This window comes from Coenobita brevimanus, chromosome 84 (assembly GCF_032717465.1).
Source record: "Coenobita brevimanus isolate Jiangsu-jjx chromosome 84, ASM3271746v2, whole genome shotgun sequence".
Classification (NCBI taxonomy): Eukaryota; Metazoa; Arthropoda; class Malacostraca; order Decapoda; family Coenobitidae; genus Coenobita; species Coenobita brevimanus.
In genome coordinates this window covers 1764861-1787360 of record NC_137037.1, presented here as the reverse complement: position 1 = coordinate 1787360, position 22500 = coordinate 1764861, and the positions used below count along the sequence as shown (strand labels likewise).

General features: G+C 41.6%; 1 protein-coding gene across 5 annotated transcripts in view; it reads left to right on the top strand.

Annotated features, from left to right (window-relative positions):
• Positions 1–22500, top strand: part of Obsc (Obscurin) — a 543345-nt gene that overhangs the window by 320617 nt on the left and 200228 nt on the right. For all 5 annotated transcript variants that reach the window (XM_080280411.1, XM_080280415.1, XM_080280412.1 and 2 more), the window contains 7 exons: positions 2511–2653; positions 10540–10642; positions 11828–11969; positions 14532–14710; positions 17979–18109; positions 21046–21169; positions 21452–21587. In XM_080280411.1, the coding sequence (XP_080136537.1) occupies positions 2511–2653; positions 10540–10642; positions 11828–11969; positions 14532–14710; positions 17979–18109; positions 21046–21169; positions 21452–21587 (958 nt within the window). The remainder of the gene's footprint in view (positions 1–2510; positions 2654–10539; positions 10643–11827; positions 11970–14531; positions 14711–17978; positions 18110–21045; positions 21170–21451; positions 21588–22500) is intronic.

Here is a 22500-nt window from a genome sequence, read left to right as displayed (position 1 = left end):
CCCTCCATCTCCTCCGCGGCCTCCCTCTCCCTCTCCCCCCCTCCACCTCACTCACATACACTCTCCTCGTCAGTCTCTCACCCTCCAATTTAGCTGTAAAGAAGGAAAATACAGATTCGAAGACCGTCCATCTTTTGACGGTGAAACACTCCTTTGTATTTCCTCCTTACAATTAAATCTAAGCATAACATTGTTCAGCAACTACTTGGTATATGATATTAAAATATTATCACTGGATATTTTTCTGTTTTAAAAGATACTTACGCAGTACAAAGCAAATCATATGTCTACCAATATATCTATCTATAGCCAGACGCCACAATCCCGTAAGGGGTGGCTGTTTGTCTTTGAGTTAGTTGTTTTACTGGGAGGGGCACTAACCCTCCACCAACTGACTTGTTGACACGTAGGGAACACGTATGGGTTGGTTATATGGTTACCACCCAGCGTTGTAATGGTTTCCTGGCTTACAGGAAACCATTAGGCTTGTCACTCAATGTAAAGCCACCTGTAAAGGAAAGAAAAGCAATAAGAAGTGACAGGAAAGATGGGAGAAGAGCGGAGGACAGGCACAGAAAAAGGATGCTAAAGGTGAAGGAAGAAGCAGGCAGCATTACATCAAGTGAGTGGATGATGTCGACATTTTCAACTTCTTGTGGCCCAGAACTCACAAGCGGTCAATTTCCTCTCATAGCTAAGATATTGATTTACAGGAAGAACACAAAGGAAAAATCTACACGTCCTTTGTCTTTCCTGCAAAACAAATCCTACATACGAGGAGTGGATGGTAGGAGTGTGTGTGTGAATCCGGATTATTCTCGTCGGATAAGGAAGCTCCCTAACACTTTTTCCTTGGCGACTTATTTTGTTTAATACACATTACTGTCCTCCTCTGTGTTACATAAATCCTTCCAATATCGCCATACCCTGCACAAATGCCGTACAAAAGGATATCAACCAGCCATATCCAAAATCTCCCTAACACCTTTTCCTAAGCGATTTATTTGCTTTATTACATCTTACTGTCCACCTGTTTTGCATAAATCCTTCCAATGTCACCATACCCTGCACAAATACCGCACAGAAGGATATCAACCAACCCTATCCGAAAATAAATCACTAAGGAACAGGTGTCAGGGAGCCTCCTTACCCAACGAGGATAGAAGCTCTGGTCTGGTCGCCTTGTAGTTACTGAATTGTAGTGACAGACGCAGCACCACACCACACCTCTCACTACACTGCATCATAGCCACATAAATCCATCTTAAAACACAATCTAATAATTCCAATCTTAATAAATAAATAAATAAATGAAGGAAATAAAAATCTATACCTTAGCAATACTTTACGTGATGAGCATAAAATATAATATAGAATTGTACAGCATCATATAAACACACTTAAGATTCTGAATATTCCAAGCACAATGATAATAATAATGATAATAATAATAATAATAATAATAATAATAATAATAATGATAATAATAATAATAATAATTGATGATGATACTTGATGATGATGATGACGATGATAATAATAATAATAATAATAATAATAATAATAATAATAATAATAATAATAATAATAATAATAATAAAAATAAAAATAATAATCTATCTATCTATCAGTCTATTTATCTATTGCCAGACGCCTTAATCCGGTAAGGGGTGGCCACAAACAAATCGCCTCCACGTCGCCCTGTCCCCCGCCATTTCACTGCCCTGCTCCCAGCTCACACCCCCCTCTCTCATATACATGGATATAAAAAAAAGGATATTAATTAAACGTGCATATTTGTGGTAGTGTAGATTAAGTATATGACTATAGGAGGAGTGAGTCCTAAAATCAATGTATTATTAGAATTTGGAAAGTGTTTTAAAATGGATTAGCACATTATTTTTTGCTGTTTATTTTTTGAACTGACACTATTTTTATCAACTATCTTATCCATAGCACATTAAGGTCAATATTTATAAACCTTCTCGCCCACCATACCAAGGCACTTTTTATTTCCACAAGAGTCTTTATTACCATCAACCTATCAAGTCCCCGTACACCAGAAACCCGTATATTCCACCTACAAACAGCAGGACATTAGTTTATACAGCCAAAAGACAGTTTATAATCTTCAGCAGCCACTTCTAATTCTACTTTGAGGGGAATTATACAGTGCTGTTTCATATCTTCAAAAAACACCTTCGTCTTTAAGTCTAGGAGAAAGTTAATGTCACAATCTTGCAGTGTCCCCTAGCAGTGCCTTCAGTTTTTAATCTAGGAACGTTTCAGTTACCTAGTGTCCTTGTAATTCACTAAGTTTCCCTATGGTACACCTAGTTTCCTCCAGTTTCTTCAGACTTTGAGCCAGAGAGTTTCAATTAACCATCACTTCTCCATCCCATCCAAGTTATACCCTCCAAAAAATACTCTTCAGTCCTAATCCACCGTCATCAATGAGGGGTCTCAACACCTGTCAATAACCTGTTTGATTTTCCCCCCACACACGCCAGCGGGAGAGGGCGTGACCTTCGTGTGCGAGGTCGCCCATCCCACGCCCTACTTCCTGACCTGGCTTAAGGACAACAAGCCCCTGGATGACAAGCTGGCAGACAGAGTGCAGCAAGTCGACACCGGAGCCCAGCACTCACTCAGGGTACGTGGTTGAGGGGTTCAGGAGGGTTCGGGGTTTGTGGGTGTGGGTTCAGGTGTTTTCAAGGGTTGGTGGGTGTGGGTTCAGGTGTTTTCAAGGGTTGGTGGGGGTTCAGGAGGGTTCGGGGCTTCGTGGGTGTGGGTTCAGGAGGGTTCGGGGCATCGTGGGTGTGGGTTCAGGTGTTTTTAAGGGTTGGTGGGGGTTGAGGAGGGTTTGGGGCTTGGGTGCGGGTGCAGGAGGGTTTGGTATAGGTGGGTGTGGGTGCAGGAGGGTTTGGTATAGGTGTGTGTGTGTTCAGGAGGGTTTGGTATAGGTTAGTGTGGGTTCAGGAGGGTTCGGGGCTTCGTGGGTGTGGGTTCAGGTGTTTTTAGGGGTTGATGGGGGTTCAGGAGTGTTTGGACTTCTTAGATGGGTGTGGAAGTTAGGTGGAAGGTTTAATGAGAAGGAGGTGGAGGAAGAGATGTGGAGGGTTAGTAAGAAGGAAGTGGAGGAAATGTGGAGATTTAAGATATGGTGTTGAATGGATGTGGATTTTCTGTGGTTTGGTGGGTGGATGAGGAAGTTAGATGGAAGATTTAGTGAGGAGGTGGAAGTGGAAGACGAGACGTGGAGATTCAGGATATTTTGTCGAGTGGATGTGGAATGTATGTGGCTGGGTGGGTGGATGAGGAGGTGAAGTGGAAGATTTTGGTGAGAAGGAGGTGGAGGAAGTGACGTGGAGGTGTAAGATAAACTGAAAGTGGTTTTGGCTTGTCTGGTGCTTCCTGGCTGGGTAAGGAGGCTAGATCGAAAAAAGGATTAGATGATGGAAGTGGAATAAGAGATATGAGATGGAGATTGAAGATGCGTTAAGTGGTTCTCGCTCATCTGGGCCTTGCTGTATGAGTGAGGAAGCTAGGTGGGAGGAGGAATGAGCAAGAGGGAGGTGAGAGAAGAGGTGAGAGGAGGAAACTTAACTCGTGTGATTGAACCCGAGAGGGCAAGGGTAAATGCAAACTCACCTCTTTTCTAATGAGAGTAAGGCGTAGTGTCCTTATTTACCTGGCTGCTAACTGCGGTCTGGAACATGGCATGCAGGCTAACTTTGTCTATGCTTCTATGCTCACAAAAGTTCCACAAATGACCTTAAATTACTGAGGATCTGCATGCAACCGTAGCCCTTTCGGTTTTAATAGAGTGACAGGGAATGATGGAGGGTTATGAAAGGGAGTGTTTTGCATGGAGGAGGTGGAGGAGGAGGTGGATGAAAAGTGGAAGGGTATGAAGGAAGGTTTAACGTGGAGGAGGTGGAAGGAGAGGTGGAAATCACACTGGAAGACGAAGATTGGATGATGGAAGGGAATGGAAGGGAGGTTTAGAATGAAGGTGATGAGGAAGGAAAGATGATGAAACGGAGTACTGAAAAAAAAAAAAAACGGAGAAAGAGAGATCAAGGTACATTACAAAAGAGAGAGAGAGAGAGAGAGAGAGAGAGAGAGAGAGAGAGAGAGAGAGAGAGAGAGAGAGAGACTGGCAAAGAGAAATTTTCAAAGCAGTCGAAAAAGCTGATTAATTGAAGTACAGAAGTTTGATCAAAGAAAAATGGTCTGCCAAAGATGGAGGAAAGATGGAGAGGAAGGAAGGTTGGGGAGAGATGGAGGGAAAATGAAGCAGAGAGAGAGAGAGAGAGAGAGAGAGAGAGAGAGAGAGAGAGAGAGAGAGAGTACGAGAAGGGGGTGAATGGACAAAAAGGTAAGAGGGAATGTGAAAGCTAAATAAAGCACAGAAGGAGAGGAAGGAAGTCGAGCTGATGGAAGACGGAATGAAGGAAAATGAAAGACAGTATAAGAAAATGAATTACCATCTACCTATTGCCAGACGCCTTTATTCCGTAAGGGGTGGCCACAAACAAATCGCCTCCATGTCGCCCTGTCCCAAGCCATTTCACTGAAGAATAATATATAAGGAAATAAATTAAAGTATTAGAAGGTAACTCAGATGACGAAGAAAAATTTGAGGAAGAAAGTTATGAGAGTGAAGGGAAGGGGAAGAGAGTGAATAAGAGAATGAAGCTGCAAAATAATGAATAATAGAATGAAGTGACCGTGAGGCAAGGAGAATGAAGTGAAGATGAATAAACTGATGAAAACATGAAGCAAAATTGATGTAAGTGTATAAATGAGTGTACCGAGGCTGGGTGTAGGAGTGTATGGTCTGTCTCACTCACAATATTTTTTCTTTCACTTCTATTTTTTTAACATCTGTTTTATACCTGTAGTTTTACATATATATCTATTTTCAGATATATTCGCCTTTTCTACCTAGGTATTTTTTTTTTTCCTGACTCTGCTTAAAACATCAAGAATATATATATTTTTTGCAGCTCCCTAATTTCTTTGTCTTTATTCAATGGATTTTCTTCTTTCTTTACCAACTCTTTCCCTTATATCTCTACCTCTATTGTCTTTATTTCTTTATTGATTTATTTAGGTATTCTTTCCCACCAATATTTTCATTTCTTGGTGACTTTGAGATAATATTTCAAGCACATTTTTCTGTAACCTCATTCTGCTTCCATCATTTTCATCTCTCTCTCTCTCTCTCTCATCATTTCACATCTCATTCACAAGTCTGACCTTCAACAAATAAATTCTCCCCAAACACCTGTCTCATCACACACCTGTCATCACACACCTGTCTCATCACACACCTGTCTCATCACACACCTGTCTCTTCACACACCTATTTCATCACACACCTGTCTCATCACATACCTTTCATCACACAACTCTCATCACACACCTGTCTCATCACGCACCTACCTCTTCACACACCTATCTCATCACACACCTGTCTATTCAAACACCTTTCATCACACACCTGTCTCATCACACACCTCTCTCATCACATATTTTTCATCACACACCTATCTCACCACACACCTGTCTCACTACACACCTGCCTCATCACACACCTTTCATCACACACCTTTCATCATACACACCTCACACACCTATCCAATCACACACACACACACACACACACACACACACACACACACACACACACACACACACACACACACACACACACATCTTTCACCCACTCACAAACTACTCTCTCCACACGCGTCTTATCCTCATCATTTTTGCTCCAGATCAGCGACCACGGGAGCAGGCATAGTCTCCAGGTATACTCCATTTGCCCTCCAGAGTATACCTAACCCTGCACGGTGTACTTCTTGCATTTTCTTTTTCATTGATCCCTTATATATGTATGTTTCTTGGAGTCGGGTATTTTCCTGACCTCCGGATGCGTATGTGATATATGTGTATGCGTATAACCTTTTGATATAATGGGAGGTATATTGTAAGTGTCTTTAACTCGTCGGTCAAGGAAGCTCCCTAACACCTCCTCCGTAGCGATTTATTTTTAGAGATTAGAAACCATCCTCTCCCACAATGCATGTAAACTGAGGTGATGTTAGAAGAATTTACGTAACGCAGCGGAGGACAGTAAGGTGTAGCAGACCAAATCACCCAGGAAAAGGTGTTAGGGGGCGTCCATACCAGATGAAAATACGGGGAGTGTAATGTTTTGAAATGTTGCGTCTCTACCTGTGATTATTCCTTGTACGTTTATCAATTTATCGTCATGTTACGTGGAATGGAGTGGAGTTACGTGAATATATTTGTAACTTCCTCTGTTATAAATATCCCAGTTATAAATATCCCAGTTATAATTATCCCAGTTATCCCAGTTATAATTCTCTCTCTCTCTTGGGATTCTGAAATATTCTTACGCTCGATTTCCCGTCGTAACTTAAGAAATTTTTGACATGATGACTTAGGCAAGGAATATATTTTTTTCATTCCTTCCCCTTGATCATCCTCCAGAAAAATAATAACTTGCGTAATTTTTTGTCTCGTAACTAAGATGTATTTATGAAGAGAGAGAGAGAGAGAGAGAGAGAGAGAGGGGTAAATGCTGTAGTTGATATAGACAAATAAATAGATAGAGATGAATAGATAGATAGATAGGTAGGTAGGTAGGTAGGTAGGTAGAGAGAGAGAGAGAGAGAGAGAGAGAGGTAAATACTGTAGATGATATAGACAGATAAATAGATAGAGATGAATAGATACATAGATAGATAGGAAGGTAGGTAGGTAGATAGATAGATAGATAGATAGATAGATAGATAGATAGATAGATAGATAGAGAGAGAGAGAGAGAGAGAGAGAGAGAGAGAGAGAGAGAGAGAGAGAGAGAGAGAGGCAACACCTGAGTCACGACAGGTAATTAATCGATCCTAAGTGTATTTCCACATCCCTGTCTTAAGAAAGTTTTCCCTTTTCTCGTCTTTTCCATTTTCTGTTTCCTGTCTTGAATGCTGCCCCACCTTATTAAAAAAACAATAAAGACAATAAAATACCCTATATATCTTCAAATATCTTCATCCTGCTTTTCTATCTATCTATCTATCTATTGCCAGGCGCCATAGTCCCGTAAGGCGTGGCCATTTGACTCTGAGTTATTTGTTTTACTGGGAGGGGCACTAACCCTCCACCAACCCACTTGTTGACACGTAGGGAATACGTATAGTTTGGTTATATGGTTACCACCCAGCGTTGTAAATGGTTTCTTGGCTTACAGGAAACCATTTGGCTTGTCACTCAATGTAAAGCCACCTGTAAAAGAAAGAAAAGCAATAAGAAGTGACAGGAAAGATGGGAGAAATAGGAAGAGAGGAGGGCAGGCACAGAAAAAGAATGATAAAGGCTAAGGAAGAAGGTGGCAGCACTACATCAAGTGAGTGGATGATGGTCGCCACTTTTCTTTGTTAGGTAAAAATAAAGAAATCTGACGTAAAAGAGCAATAAATATCCACGCTCTTTCTCCCTCGAAATTTTGATATATAAATAAAAATATGATAATTTTTTTTTTATTTATTGGCCTGTTGTTCCCTGGGTTTTGGTAGGTGTATGTGTGACTCCACGAATTTATTATTATTATTATCATTATTATTATTATTATTATTATTATTATTATTACCGGCAATGGTATCACTGTCATTACCATCATTACCATTATTTGTATGATTATTGTTATCATTATTATTATTATTATTATTATTATTATTATTTCACTCATCTTAAATATGAGGACCAACTGCCTAGCCCCGGGCTCCTACGCTCCTCATGGAACAGTGTAGGATTGGATGATGGATGGATTATTATTATTATTATTATTATTGTTATTATTATTATTATTATTATTATTATTATTATTATTATTATTATTATTATCTATTGCCAGACGCCATAATCCCGTAAGGGGTGGCCATTTGACTCTGAGTTATTTGTTTTACGGGGAGGGGCACTAACCCTCCACCAACCTACTTGCTGATACACTGGGAGCACGTATGGTTTGGTTATATGGTTACCACCCAGCGTTGTAATTGGTTTCTTGGCTTACAGGAAACCATTTGGCTTGTCACTCAATGTAAAGCCACCTGTAAAGGAAAGAAAAGCAATAAGAAGTGACAGGAAAGATGGGAGAAATAGGAAGAGAGGAGGGCAGGCACAGAAAAAGACTGATAAAGGCTATGGAAGAAGTAGGCAGCACTACATCAAGTGAGTGGATGATGGTCGCCACCACCTACCACTATTATTATTATTATCATTATTATTATTATCATTATTATTATTATTATTATTATTATTATTATCATTATTATTATTATTATTATTATTTAATGACGACTGGAAGACTTTTAACATCATGACTCTTATTTTTGTATTTAAACAAAGGAAGCAACCAGGCCATAAATAATTCCTAAAGAATAAATTATAATTAGGCCCTAAAGTGTACTCTATAAACATTAGTCCAATAAATGAGGTTATTAAGGAGATAATTACGCATAAATAACCCACAGTAATTCCTTCCCACCTCTAATTGCACCGTGTCAGCGTGGACGTTTTAACAAGATGCCTGCACAAGGAACGTTTACATACCCTATACGCGTGTTGATTTAAAAAAACGTTTGCCTAAGTTGCGATGGATGTTGTGAATTGATGTAAAGAGTTGATGTTGGTGATGGTGCAGCAGGAGGAAGTTTGCTTACCATTTCATCTCGTCTCCATGTCAGTTCCCTCCCCTGGTTATTATTTCTGAGCTGGGAGAGGCTTGGTGTGCTGCCCCGTCCACTGGAAATTCTCTTTTGTATGAAGCTTTTACGTTTGGCAAATATTTCACCTCTTCTACCTTTCACTTCCTGCTGGCTAATATCCCTAAGCTGGGAGAGGCTTGGTATGTTTTTCCGCCCATAGGAGAGTCACGTTTACCTGAGGCTCGAGCATTATAGATATATTTGCCAGATATTTCACCTCTTCTACCTTTCACTTCCTGCTGGCTAATATTCCTAAGCTGTGAGAGGCTTCGTATGTTTCTCTGCCCATTGGAGAGTCTCTTTGAAATGAGGCTTTAGCAGCGTAGATATGTTTGCCAAATATTTCACCCCTTCTACCTCTGCTTTTCTTCTGGCTATTATTTCTGAGCTGTGAGAGGCTTGGTATGTTTTTTCTGTCCACTGGAAATTCTCTTTAACATGAGGCTTCGGCAAGGAAGTGATGTTTGCCAAATATTACATCTCTTCTACTCCTCTTTTTCTGCTGGCTAATCTTTCTGAGCTGGGAGAGGCTTTGTTTTGGTTCTCAGTCTGTAGTAAATTCTCTTCTATACATTACTTCGTGGAGAAAAGCGACAGACATACCTTAATCATAGACGCAGTGAAAATGTAAGCAAACTTTTGTCCTTGGCTGCACATGTGATCAGGAAAATGATACTGGATCGTCTAATTCCTGCACTGATGTTTTGTCCTGTCAGTTGTCCTTAAATCATGATGTTTGGCGACTTATTCACTATCCTCCTTTCACTCTAACCTGGCCTGGAATTGCCACACCTCCATCTTGAATGCTGAGTTGTAACAATAGATTAACACTAGACTATGGCGCTAGTCACGAAGAAGTGCTGTGGATAAGGATATAGAGCCGAAGTCGAGTATTATCTTTTCCTGCCAATGACTTATGTGAAATAGGCAGAAAATGGACGAAAATTTGGGCCAAGTTAAAGTGAAAGGAGGAAATTTATGACCTTCAGATACTATGCATAAAGACCTGATTAAATCCTTCAATTAGAGAATGTCTTTTTAATAATGTTGGTGATATTTTAAGACATTTTATTAATCTATTTCGTTTATTATTATTATTATTATTATTATTATTATTATTATTATTATTATTATTATTATTATTATTATTATTATTATTATTATTATTATTATTATTATTATTATTATTATTATTATTATTGTTGTTGTTGTTGTTATTATTATTATTATTATTATTATTGTTATTATTACTATTATTATTATTATTGTTGTTGTTGTTGTTATTGCTATTATTATTATTATTATTATTATTATTGTTATTATTGTTATTATTATTATTATTATTATTATTATTTTTATTTATCTTTATCTATCTTTATTTTTTCCTCGATAGATTGATAAATAGATAGTCGTTTAGTTATTATTATTATTATTTATTATTGTGATTATTCTTTACCTCTATAAATCATTTAATATTTTTATTCCTTTCCTCGTTTCCTTATTCTTTCTCTCTCCGTCTGTCTGTCTGTCTGTCTGTCTACTTATGTCTTTGTCTCTCTCTCTCTCTCTCTCTCTCTCTCTCTCTCCCTAATCTATATATCTTTTTTTTCTCTCTCTCTCCCTCCATCTCTCTCTCTCTCTCTCTCTCTCTCTCTCTCTCTCTCTTTCTCACTAATCTATGTATCTGTTCTTCTCTCTCTCCACCCATCTCTCTCTCTCTCTCTCTCTCTCTCTCTCTCAGATCCTCAACTGCCGAAAGCAAGACTCCGGCATCTACACGGCCAAGGCTACTGACGAATCGGGCGCTGCTGCAACATGCTCTGCTCAGCTGCTGGTTCAGGAGTGTGAGTATGTTGGGTATGTTGGGGTATGCTGGAGGTATGCTGGGGGGATGCTGGGAGGATATGATGGAGGAGTATGGTGGTTCAGGAGTGTGAGTATGTTGGGGTATGTTGGGGGTATGCTGGGGTATGTTGGGGTATGCTGGGAGGATATGATGGAGGAGTATGTTGGTCCAGGAGTGTGAGTATGTTGGGTATGTTGGGGGTATGTTGGGGTATGCTGGGAGGATATGATGGAGGAGTATGTTGGTCCAGGAGTGTGAGTATGTTGGGTATGTTGGGGGTATGTTGGGGTATGTTGGGGTATGCTGGGAGGATATGACGGAGGAGTATGTTGGTCCAGGAGTGTAAGTATGTTGGGGTATGTTGGGGGTATGCTGGGGTATGTTGGGGTATGCTGGGAGGATATGATGGATAAGTATGTTGGTCCAGGAGTGTGAGTATGTTGGAGGTATGCTGGGGTATGTCGGGGTATGTTGGGGTATGCTGGGGGTATGATGGAGGAGTATGTTGGTTCAGGAGTGTGAGTATGTTGGGTATGTTGGGGGTATGCTGGGAGGATATGATGGAGGAGTATGTTGGTCCAGGAGTGTGAGTATGTTGGGGTATGTTGGAGGTATGCTGGGATATGCTGGGGTTATGTTGGGGGTATGTTGGGGTATGCTGGGAGGATATATGGAGGAGTATGTTGGTTCAGGAGTGTGAGTATGTTAGGGTATGTTGGAGGTATGCTGGGGGTATGTTGGGGTATGCTGGGGGTATGTTGGGGTATGCCGGGGGTATGTTGGGGTATGCTGGAAAGATATGATGGAGGAGTATGTTGGTTCAGGAGTGTGAGTACGTTAGGGTATGTTGGAGGTATGCTGGGGGTATGATGGAGCTATGTTGGTTCAGGAGTGTGAGTATCTTGGGGATATGTTGAGGGTATATTGGAAGGATATGATGGAGGAGTGTGTTGGGATCCATTCTCTCTTCTCTCTCTCTTTCTCTCTCTCTCTCATCAGTACAATTCTTCATCAATTTCTAGCATATATTTGGGATCCATTCTCTCTCTCTCTCTCTCTCTCTCTCTCTCATCAGTAAAATTCTTCATCAATTTCTGGTATATATATGGGATCCATTCTCTCTCTCTCTCTCTCTCTCTCTCTCTCTCTCTCTCTCTCTCACATCCTCTCCTCCCCTCCACAGTAACGGAGGAGGAAAGGGCGCGCCGCATAGCCGAAAAATGTCCCTTCTTCCTCGTCCGCATGAAGCCTACGGAAGTCATTGAAAACACGAATCTCTCCTACACGATCCACGTCAAGGGCGACCCGATGCCTGAGGTGCAGTTGTAAGTAATCCTGAAGACGTTTTAGGGGCCTTAGTCTCCTCTTTAGAGCTCCCTAACACCATTTCCTTGCTGGTTTAGTTTGCAGCTCGTTCATCATCCTTTCTGTGCTATTTTTTTGCTGCCCTATTCTCGTCTTAAAGCTCCCTAACACCTTTTCCTTGGCGGTTTATTTTTGCGTATAGCTCATTCATAATAATTTCTGTGCTATTTTTTGGCTGGCCTATTCTCCTCTTAAAGCTCCCTAACACCTTTTCCTTGGCGGTTTATTTCTGCAGCTCGTTCATAATCCTTTCTGTGCTATTTTTTTGCTGGCCTATTCTCGTCTTAAAGCTCCCTAACACCTTTTCCTTGCTGGTTTATTCTTTAGCTCGTTCATAATCCTTTCTGTGCTGTTTTTTTGCTTCCCATGTTGGTGTTAAAAAGATAATGTACAAGAGAGAAGTAAGGAGAGGTATGGAAAATAAATCGCTAAGGAGAAGGTATTAAGGAGAACAAGGATCCTAGTATACTCCTCTCACTCTAACTTGGCCTAAAATTGCCATCTCTCCATCTTGAATGCTGAGATGTAACAATAAACACTAGAATATGGTACTAGTCACGAAGAAGTGCTACGGGAAGAATCTATCTATCCATTGCCAAAGCCTTAATCCCTTATACGAGGTAGCCACAAACAAATCGCCTCCACGTCGCCCTGTAATATCATCGAATTCTGCCACTGAGCTACGTGAAATAAACCGCAAAAGGACGAATGCTTGAATCAGGTTAAGATGAAAGAACTGTAGATTGATTTCAACTTAAGGCTAAAACATTTATTTATTCATTTATTTATTTATTTAATCATTTTTGTTCAGTGAAGCTAACTAATTCAGAATATTGTTATACATGACCTAAATCTTACTGATATGTTTTGTGTTACTCGAAGGTGTGTGTGTGTGTGTGTGTGTGTGTGTGTGTGTGTGTGTGTGTGTGTGTGTGTGTGTGTGTGTGTGTGTGTGTGTGTGTGTGTGTGTGTGTGTGTGTGTGTGTGTGTGTGTGTGTGTGTGTGTGTGTGTGTGTGTGTGTGTGTGTGTGTGTGTGTGCGTGTGTGTGTGTGTGTGTGTGTGTGTGTGTGTGTGTGTGTGTGTGTGTGTGTGTGTCTGACTCTGTGTTTCTGTCTGTGTCTGCTTCTGTGTCTGTGCTCCTGTGTATGTGTGTGTGTATGTGTGTGTGTGTGTGTGTGTGTGTGTGTGTGTTTATGTGTTTCTGTCTGTCTGCTTCTGTGTCTGTGCTCCTGTGTGTGTGTGTGTGTGTGTGTGTGTGTGTGTGTGTGTGTGTGTGTATGTGTTTCTGTTTGTTTGTGTTGGTGTGTGAGGTCAATCTCCTGCCTTTCAATTTCACCCCCGTCTGATCCCACGCCACACCGACACATCCGCTCACCCTCCAGTCACAACACCCCGACAGGTCACACTGATTACCTGTTTACCTGACGTGTGTTTGATGCATCGAAAACAAGCATTGCCGCCAGACTGATAAGGGCAGAGGCCGTGATGGGAGGTGATAAGCTTGTAGTGATGGTGATAACAGATGATAAGCTTCGTAGTGTTATTGCCAGTGTATACGTGGAAAGCACTCTCGCGCTGGCCCAATCCCTGGTTTGATTGGCGCTCGAAGCCCTCTTTCATTCTGTTGTACCTGATCCCTCTTCGCTTTCTGCTTGGCTAATAATTTTCCCAGTCCTTTACCGGCCCGTCAGGTTCTTAGGTCGTTGATGAGGAGGGAGGCCTTCACGTGGTGGCACTGATAGGTCTAGGTCCCGTACTCCTTCCGGTTAAAGAAGCTACCACCTTTTCTTAAGCGATTTATTTTATTATACCTTATTGTCCTCTCCTGTGTTATATAAATTCTTCCAATATCGCCATACTCTGCATAAATAGCGTACAGAAGGATATTAACCAGCCCTATCCAAAACTAAATCGCAGTGGACGAGGTGATAGGGAGCTGCCTGGTCATACAAACATCCCTCAGTCTCCCTCCCTATCCGCCGACGGGAGGATGGTGGATTGGAGAGGGTTGCCATTATTTAAGCTATACCCCTTTCACTCCAACTTGATCTCTTCTCCTTGAATGCCGAGTTATAACTACTTAAATGCGATGCTAGTCACGAGGAAGTGCTAGGAAGAGGAAGTAGAGCCGTAACATCGTCTTTTCCTGAGCTACGTGGAATAAGCAGCCAAAGGAGGAAATTCTGGGCCAAGTTAGAGTGGAAAGGATATAGAATTTTAGGTTTCTTTATCTACTCCCCTGGTTTCTACATCTACTCCCAGGTTTCTTTATCTACTCCCCTGGTTTCTACATCTACTCCCCTGGTTTCTAGGTCTACTCCCCTGGTTTCTATCTACTCCCCTGGTTTCTTTATCTACTCCCCTGGTTTCTTTATCTACTCCCCTGGTTTCTACATCTACTCCCCTGGTTTCTACATCTACTCCCCTGGTCTCTACATCTACTCCCCTGGTTTCTACATCTACTCCCCTGGTTTCTACATCTACTCCCCTGGTTCTACATCTACTCCCTCTCCTCCTTCAGCTTCAAGGACGACCAGGAGATCAAGGAGGACTCCCGGGTCACCCTCCATCGAGACCACGAGAGCGGCCACTACGAAATACTGATCTCGCACGTACAGCGGGGAGACGAGGGCACGTACAAGTGTGTGGCGAGGAATAAGTACGGCAAGGCGGAGTGTGAGGCGTCCATGTCCGTGAAGGGTGAGTTGTGGTGGTAGTGGTGGTAGGGGATTGTGGTAGTGGTGGTAATTGTGGTGGGGGATTGTGGTAGTGGTGGTAATTGTGGTGTGGGATTGTGGTAGTGGTGGCAGTTGTGGTGGGGGATTGTGGTAGTGGTGGTAGTTGTGGTGGGGGATTGTGGTGGTGGTGGTAGTTGTGGTGGGGGATTGTGGTAGTGGTGGTAGTTGTGGTGGGGGATTGTGGTAGTGGTGGTAGTTGTGGTGGGGGATTGTGGTAGTGATGGCAATTGTGGTGGGGGATTGTGGTGGTGGTGGTAGTTGTGGTGGGGGTTTGTGGTGGTGGTGGTAGTTGTAGTGGGGGCTTGTGGTAGTGGTGGTAGTTGTGGTGGGGGCTTGTGGTAGTGGTGGTAGTGGTGGTAGTTGTGGAGGGGATTGTGGTAAATATAAGGGTGTGGTACTGTAGTAGTGATGGTAGTTTTGGTGGGGGATTGTGGTAGTGGTGGTAGTGGTGGCAGTTGTGGTGGGAGATTGTGGTAATGGTGGTAGTTGTGGTGGTTGTGGTAGTTGTGGTAGTTATGGTGTTGGATTGTGGTAGTGGTGGTAGTTGTGGTAGTGGTGGTAATGTGTGGTGGTGGCAACTGTGTGGTTGATTTGGGGGATTTGTAATAGTGGTGGTAGTTGTGGTTAATTTTGTGGTAGTTGTGATGGTAAATTTGGGGTTGTGGTAGTTGTGGCAGGGGATCGTGGTAGTGGTGGTAGTTGTGGTGGGGGATCGTGGTAGTGGTGGTAGTTGTGTTGGGGGCTTGTGGTAGTGGTGGTAGTTGTGGTGGGGGCTTGTGGTAGTGGTGGTAGTTGTGGTGGGGGCTTGTGGTAGTGGTGGTAGTTGTGGTGGGGGATCGTGGTAGTGGTGGTAGTTGTGGTGGGGGCTTGTGGTAGTGGTGGTAGTTGTGGTGGGGGATTGTGGTAGTGGTGGTAGTTGTGGTGGCATTCTTTTTTTGTTTTTTTACCCACGTTATGCAACTCTCTTTCTCCCAACTCTCTGTTGCTCTTTTCTCACAGGTAACTCTCTCTCCTCTGCTCTTTACTCTCTCAGGTAACTCCCATCTACTCTTTACTCTCTCAGGTAACTCCCATCTACTCTTTACTCTCTCAGGTAACTCTCTCTCATCTACTCTTTACTTTCTCAGGTAACTCTCTCTCATCTACTCTTTACTTTCTCAGGTAACTCTCTCTCATCTACTCTTTACTTTCTCAGGTAACTCTCTCTCATCTACTCTTTACTCTCTCAGGTACTCTCTCTCATCAACTCTTTACTCTCTCAGGTAACTCTCTCTCCTCTTCTCTTTACTCTCTCAGGTAACTCTCTCTCAGGTAACTCTTTTTCATCTGCTCTTTACTCTCACAGGTAACTCTCTCCTCTACTCTTTACTCTCTCAGCTAACTCTCTCTCCTCTTCTCTTTACTCTCTCAGGTAACTATCTTCTCTACTCTTTACTCTCTCTGGTAACTCTCTCTCAGGTAACTCTCTCTTTCATCTGCTCTTTACTTTCTCAGGTAACTCTCTCTCCTCTACTCTTTACTCTCTCAGGTAACTCTCTCATCTACTCTTTACTCTCTCAGGTAGCTCTCTCTCCTCTTCTCTTTACTCTCTTAGGTAACTCTCTCTCCTCTACTCTTTACTCTGTCAGGTAACTCTCTCACAGGTAACTCTCTCTTAGGTAACTCTTTCTCATCTACTCTTTACTCTCTCAGGTAACTCTCTCTCATCTTCTCTTTACTCTCTTAGGTAACTCTCTCTCAGGTAACTCTTTTTCATCTGCTCTTTACTCTCACAGGTAACTCTCTCTTATCTACTCTTTACTCTCTCAGGTAACTCTCTCTCATCTACTCTTTACTCTCTCAGGTAACTCTCTCGCAGGTAACTCTTTTTCATCTGCTCTTTACATTCTCAGGTAACTCTCGCTCCTCTGCTCTTTACTCTTTTTACCTCCCATTTAACTTCGTATTTTCAGCTTCCTGAGTCTCCACCTCTTGCAGCTCTCTTTTTTTCTTTTTCTTTCTCTCTTTTTTTTTTTTTTTCTCAGACGAGGTAATGTACGATAGATATTCATAAATGCTGTCTCTCTGTCTGTCTGTCTGTCTGTCTGTCTGTCTGTCTGTCTGTCTGTCTCTCTCTCTCTCTCTCTTTCCCTCTCTCTTTCAACCGAAGGGATCCTAAGTTCTTTTTCTCTTTAACTCTCCTTTCTCTCTCTCTCTCTCTCTCTCTCTCTCTCTCTCTCTCTAACTCTCCATTTTCTCTAACTCTTTTTTCCCTCTCGTTATCTCTCTTTCTCCTCTCTTTTTTCCTCTTTCTGTTTTTTCTATCTGACTTTTTTCTTCAATTTTTTCTCTCTTTAACTCTTCCTTTTCTCTCCCTTTTTTTCTCTAACTCTCTGTTTTCTCTCTCTAACTCTTTTTTCTTTCTCTAACTCTTTTTTTCTCTCTCTAACTCTTGTTCTCTCTCTAACTTTTTTTTCTCTAACTCTTTTTCTCTCTCTAACTCTCCCTTTTCTTTCTCTAACTCTTTTTACTCTTTCTAACTCTCTTTTTTTCACTCTAACTCTCTTTTTTCTCTCTCTAACTCTTTTCCCTAACCCTTTTTCTCTCTCTCTAACTTTTTTCTTTTTCTTTTTCTCTCTCTAACTCTTTTTTCTCTTTCTTTCTCTAACTCTCTTTTTCTCTAACTCCCTCATTTCTCTCTCTAACTCTCTTTTCTCTCTCTAACTCATTTATCTCTCTCTAACTCTCTTTTATTTCTCTAACTCTCTTTTCTCTCTCTAACTCTCTTTTTTCTCTTACTCTTTCATTTCTCTCTCTAACTCTCCTTTTCTCTCTAACTCTCTTCTCTCTCTCTCTAACTCTCATTTCTCTCTCTAACTCTCTTTTTCTCTCTCTAACTCTTTTCTCTCTCTAACTCTTTTTTCTCTCTCTAACTCTTTTTTCTCTCTCTAACTCTTTTTTCTCTCTCTAACTCTTTTCTCTCTAACTCTTTTTCTCTCTCTAACTTTTTTCTTTCTCTAACTCTTTTTTCTCTCTCTAGCTCTCTTTCTCTCTCAAACTCTCTTTCTCTCTCTAACTCTCTTTTTAAACTTTTTTCTCTCTAACTCTTTTTTCTTTCTCTAACTCTCTTTTTTTCTCTCTTTAACTCTCTTTTTTCTCTCTGTAACTCTCTTTTTTCTCCCTCTATCTCTCTTTTTCTCTCTAACTCTCTTTTTCTCTCTCTCTAACTCTTTTTTTTCTCTCTCTTTCAGACGAGGAGCTGGTGTACGAGAGCCTAAGTGGAAAGGGTTCACTTTTGGCCAAGGGGGAGAAGGCAGAGTTCAAGTGGTTCAGGGATGGAGTGGAGTTCGATCCTTTGGAGAGGTTCAACGTGATGTTCAAGGTGAGAGAGAGAGAGAGAGAGAGAGATGAGAAGAAAGATGAGAGAGACGTGATTATGAAGCAGAGATGATTGTATGAGAGAGAGAGAGAGAGAGAGAGAGAGAGAGAGAGAGAGAGAGAGAGAGAGAGAGAGAGAGAGAGAGAGAGAGAGAGAGAGAGAGAGAGAATTTTAAGTAAGAGTAGGTTTCTGTGTTTAGCTGTGTGTGTGTGTGTGTGTGTGTGTGTGTGTGTGTGTGTGTGTGAGAGAGAGAGAGAGAGAGAGAGAGAGAGAGAGAGAGAGTAAAGTAAATATTTCAGGGGATCAAAAAAAAAATTCTTTTAATAATTGAGTTCATTTTTTTTTTCAGAAGACAGAGGAAGGAAAAAATAAATAAATAAAAAATCCATACACCCCATCACAGGTGTTTTCAAGGTTAATTATAGTCAACTTTTTTTTTTTTTTTTTTAGTGGTAGGGGCGACCGTCATCCACTCACTTGATGTAGTGCTGCCTACTTCTTCCTTAGCCTTTATCATTCTTTTTCTGTGCCTGCCCTCCTCTCTTCCTATTTCTCCCATCTTTCCTGTCACTTCTTATTGCTTTTCTTTCCTTTACAAGTGGCTTTACATTGAGTGACAAGCCAAATGGTTTCCTGTAAGCCAAGAAACCATTTACAACGCTGGGTGGTAACCATATAACCAAACCATACGTGCTGCCTACGTGTCAACAAGTGGGTTGGTGGAGGGTTAGTGCCCCTCCCCGTAAAACAAATAACTCAAAGTCAAATGGCCACCATTTACGGGATTATGGCGTCTGGCAATAGATAGATAGATAGTATTTTTTTTACATTACGTTGGGGTGAGCTGGGGGGAAGGGCATCGAAATGGCAGGGGACAGGGCGACATGGAGGCGATTTGTTTGTGGCCACCCCTTACAGGATTAAGACGTCTGGCTGTTGATAAATAGATAGATAGATAGATAGATAGGTAGATAGATAGGTAGATAGATAGATAGATAGACTGATAGATCGCTTTCAGTCTGTCTTCTTTTATAGTGAGTAGTCTGTAAATAGCAGTATACTGGATCCTCATTTCGTTGGCTCAGGCTACTGGTGTGGGCGTGGGAGTGGCGGTGGGTGTAGGACATGAATAAATGGTGCAGAATAAACATGATGACGTAAACAGAGCCGTACACGCAACACACAAGGGTTTTAATCGCCTATCGGAATGAAATAGAGGTGTTTTATGTGAATCGCCTTGGAATTCAACCATACTTCTTCCAGATCTTTTTTTTCCTATCCTTTTTCTTGTTTTGCCCCTCAAGACAATTTTCTTTTGACTGTCCGGGCTTAATTTCTATCTATCTATCTATTGCCAGACGCCATAATCCCGTAAGGGGTGGCCATTTGACTTTGAGTTATTTGTTTTACGGGGAGGGACACTAACCCTCCACCAACCCACTTGTTGACACGTAGGGAGCACGTATGGTTTGGTTATATGGTTACCACCCAGCGTTGTAAATGGTTTCTTGGCTTACAGGAAACCATTAGGCTTGTCACTCAATGTAAAGCCACCTGTAAAGGAAAGAAAAGCAATAAGAAGTGACAGGAAAGATGGGAGAAATAGGAAGAGAGGAGGGCAGGCACAGAAAAAGAATGATTCAGGCTAAGGAAGTAGACAGCACTACATCAAGTCAGTGGATGATGGTCGCCACCACCTACCATTAATTTTATCTTTACTAGTTTTTTCTTCTAAGCTAAAATATATCATCTAGTAAAGGGAAGAAATTGATAAGAAGCTAGATGACGTTACTGATATGATAGGAGATAACAAGCCTTTATCTATCTATCTATCTATAGCCCGACGCCCTAATCCCGCAAAGGGTGGCCGCAGACAAAACGCCTCCAAGTCGCTCTGTCACCCACCATTTGACTACCTTCCCCCCCAACTCACTCCCCCCTCCCTCATATACCTCTCAACTCCATCCCTCCACCTCATCCTCGGTCTACCCTTCCCTCTCCCTCCCTCCATCTCACCTACATACACCCTCGTAGTCAGTCTTTCACTCTCCATTCTCTCCACATGTCCAAACCACCTCAGTGTATTTCTCCTAATCTTCTCAACCACATCCACATCCACCCCACAACGTTCCTTCACTTCTTCATTCGTCAACCTGTCCCTACACGTCACTCCACATGCTTCTCTCAAGTAACTCATTTCCACTGCTCTCACTCTTGACTTGTTCCCCTCTTGCTAGGTCCACGCCTCGCTTCCATACGTCAGGGTAGGGATCACAATACCATCATGCAGTGACTTCTTAACTTCCATACTCACCTCCCTATTTCTCATCACTGCTTTCAGTGAACTGAAAGCCTTTATCTGCAGTGCTGAAATATTGCACGGAATGAAGTGTGCAGTATTTCAACATCAGTATTAAAAGCGTTCCTTAGCCTTTGTCTGTCTGTCTGTCTGTCTCTCTGTTTCTGTCTCTCTGTCTCACTGTTTCTGTCTCTGTCTGTCTGTCTGTCTCTCTGTTTCTGTCTCTGTCTGTCCGTCTGTCTGTCTGTCTGTCTGTCTGTCTGTCTCCCTCTCTCTCCCTCCCTCCCTCTCTCTCTGTTTTTCTCTGTCTGTCTGTCTGTCTGTCTGTCTGTCTGTCTCTGTCTCTCTCTCTAATAGATCTATGCAAGAAGATACAGTAGGTGGAACTACTACTACTACTATTACTACTACTACTGCTACCACTACTGCCACTACTGTTACTATTACTACTACTACTACTACTACTATTACTATTTCTACTACTACCACTATCACCACCACCACCACCACCACCACCACTACTACTACTACTACTCACAAGTACCCCCTCCCCCCCAAAAAAAAAAAGTCAATCACGGGAAAGAATTAAGGCCTCTCGTGCGGTCGATAGGTGCTCATACTCACGCTCCTTCTCCCCCAGGACGACGAAGACACCCTGGCCCTCGTCTTCCAAAATGTCACACCTGAAGACGCTGGCCTGTACACCTGTGTGGCCTCAACTTCCTGTGGCAAGATTTCCTGTTCCGCCGAGCTTACTGTGGAAGGTGAGAGAGAGAGAGAGAGAGAGAGAGAGACTTAATGATGGTGTGTACTCCCTGTTGAAGAATACCTATATTTGTATTTATGAGAGAGAGAGAGAGAGAGAGAGAGAGAGAGAGAGAGAGAGAGAGAGAGAGAGAGAATTCCTAGTGTCTAAACCAATATACATTAACACAACCAATTCAGACCATCCCATAAAATCTTCTCCCCTTTTTTCTTCATACCGTCAGCTTTTCCAGCCCAGACCCTAATCTGTCCCAATCCCTGATCTTACCCCTTCTCTCCAGGCTCCGTGAACCGCCTGCTGAGGGACCCGGAACCGCCCTGCATCAAGGACGAGATGACTGACACTCAAGTTTCTGTTGGAGGGTCTGCTATGCTGGAGGCCAAGGTTGGAGGCTACCCCAAACCAGAGCTAGGATGGTGAGTAGATAGACGGATAGATAGATAGATAGATAGATAGGTAGATAGCTAGGCTGGTGGATAGATAGATAATTGACATAGATGGATAGATAGAGAGATAGATAGATAGATGGATAGATAGATAGATATATAGATAGATAGATAGATAGATAGATAGGTAGATAGATAGATAGAGAGGGAGATGGATAGACAGATAGATAGATAGAAAAATGGATAGATGGATAGATAGATATATAAATAGATAGATGGATAGATAGATAGATAGACAGATAGGTGGATAGATGGATAGATAGATAGATAGATAGACAGAGAGGGAGATGGATAGATGGATAGATAGATAGATGGATAGATAGATAGATAGGTGGATAGATGGATAGATAGATAGATAGATAGATGGATAGATAGACTGGTGGCTATCCCAAACCGGAGCTGGGGTGGTGAGTAGATAGATAGATAGACAGATAGATAGACTGGTGGATAGACAGATAAATTGACATAGATAGATAGATAGATAGATAGATAGATACGGAGGTTCATATATTGATTTACTGATTAATATATAGACAAATAAAAACACAGATAGATAGATAGATAGATAGATAGATAAACAGATACATGGATAGGTAAATAGACAGATAGATAGATACATAGATAGATAGACTTCTTGATGGACGAATAAGTAATACGAGTAGACAGAGTAAGATAAATAGATAGAAAGACAGCCAGACAGGTAGGCAGGTAAAGAGATAAGAGAGATAGATAGATAAAAAGATATTGAGTATACCCAGCATCTGAACGTACACTGTAAACTCATTGTATTAGTATTTATATAACCTCAGTATAATCAGAGTATAACACAATCGTATGTCAGTTTTTTTATCAGTATTTTCACTCAATATTTCATGATATTTTG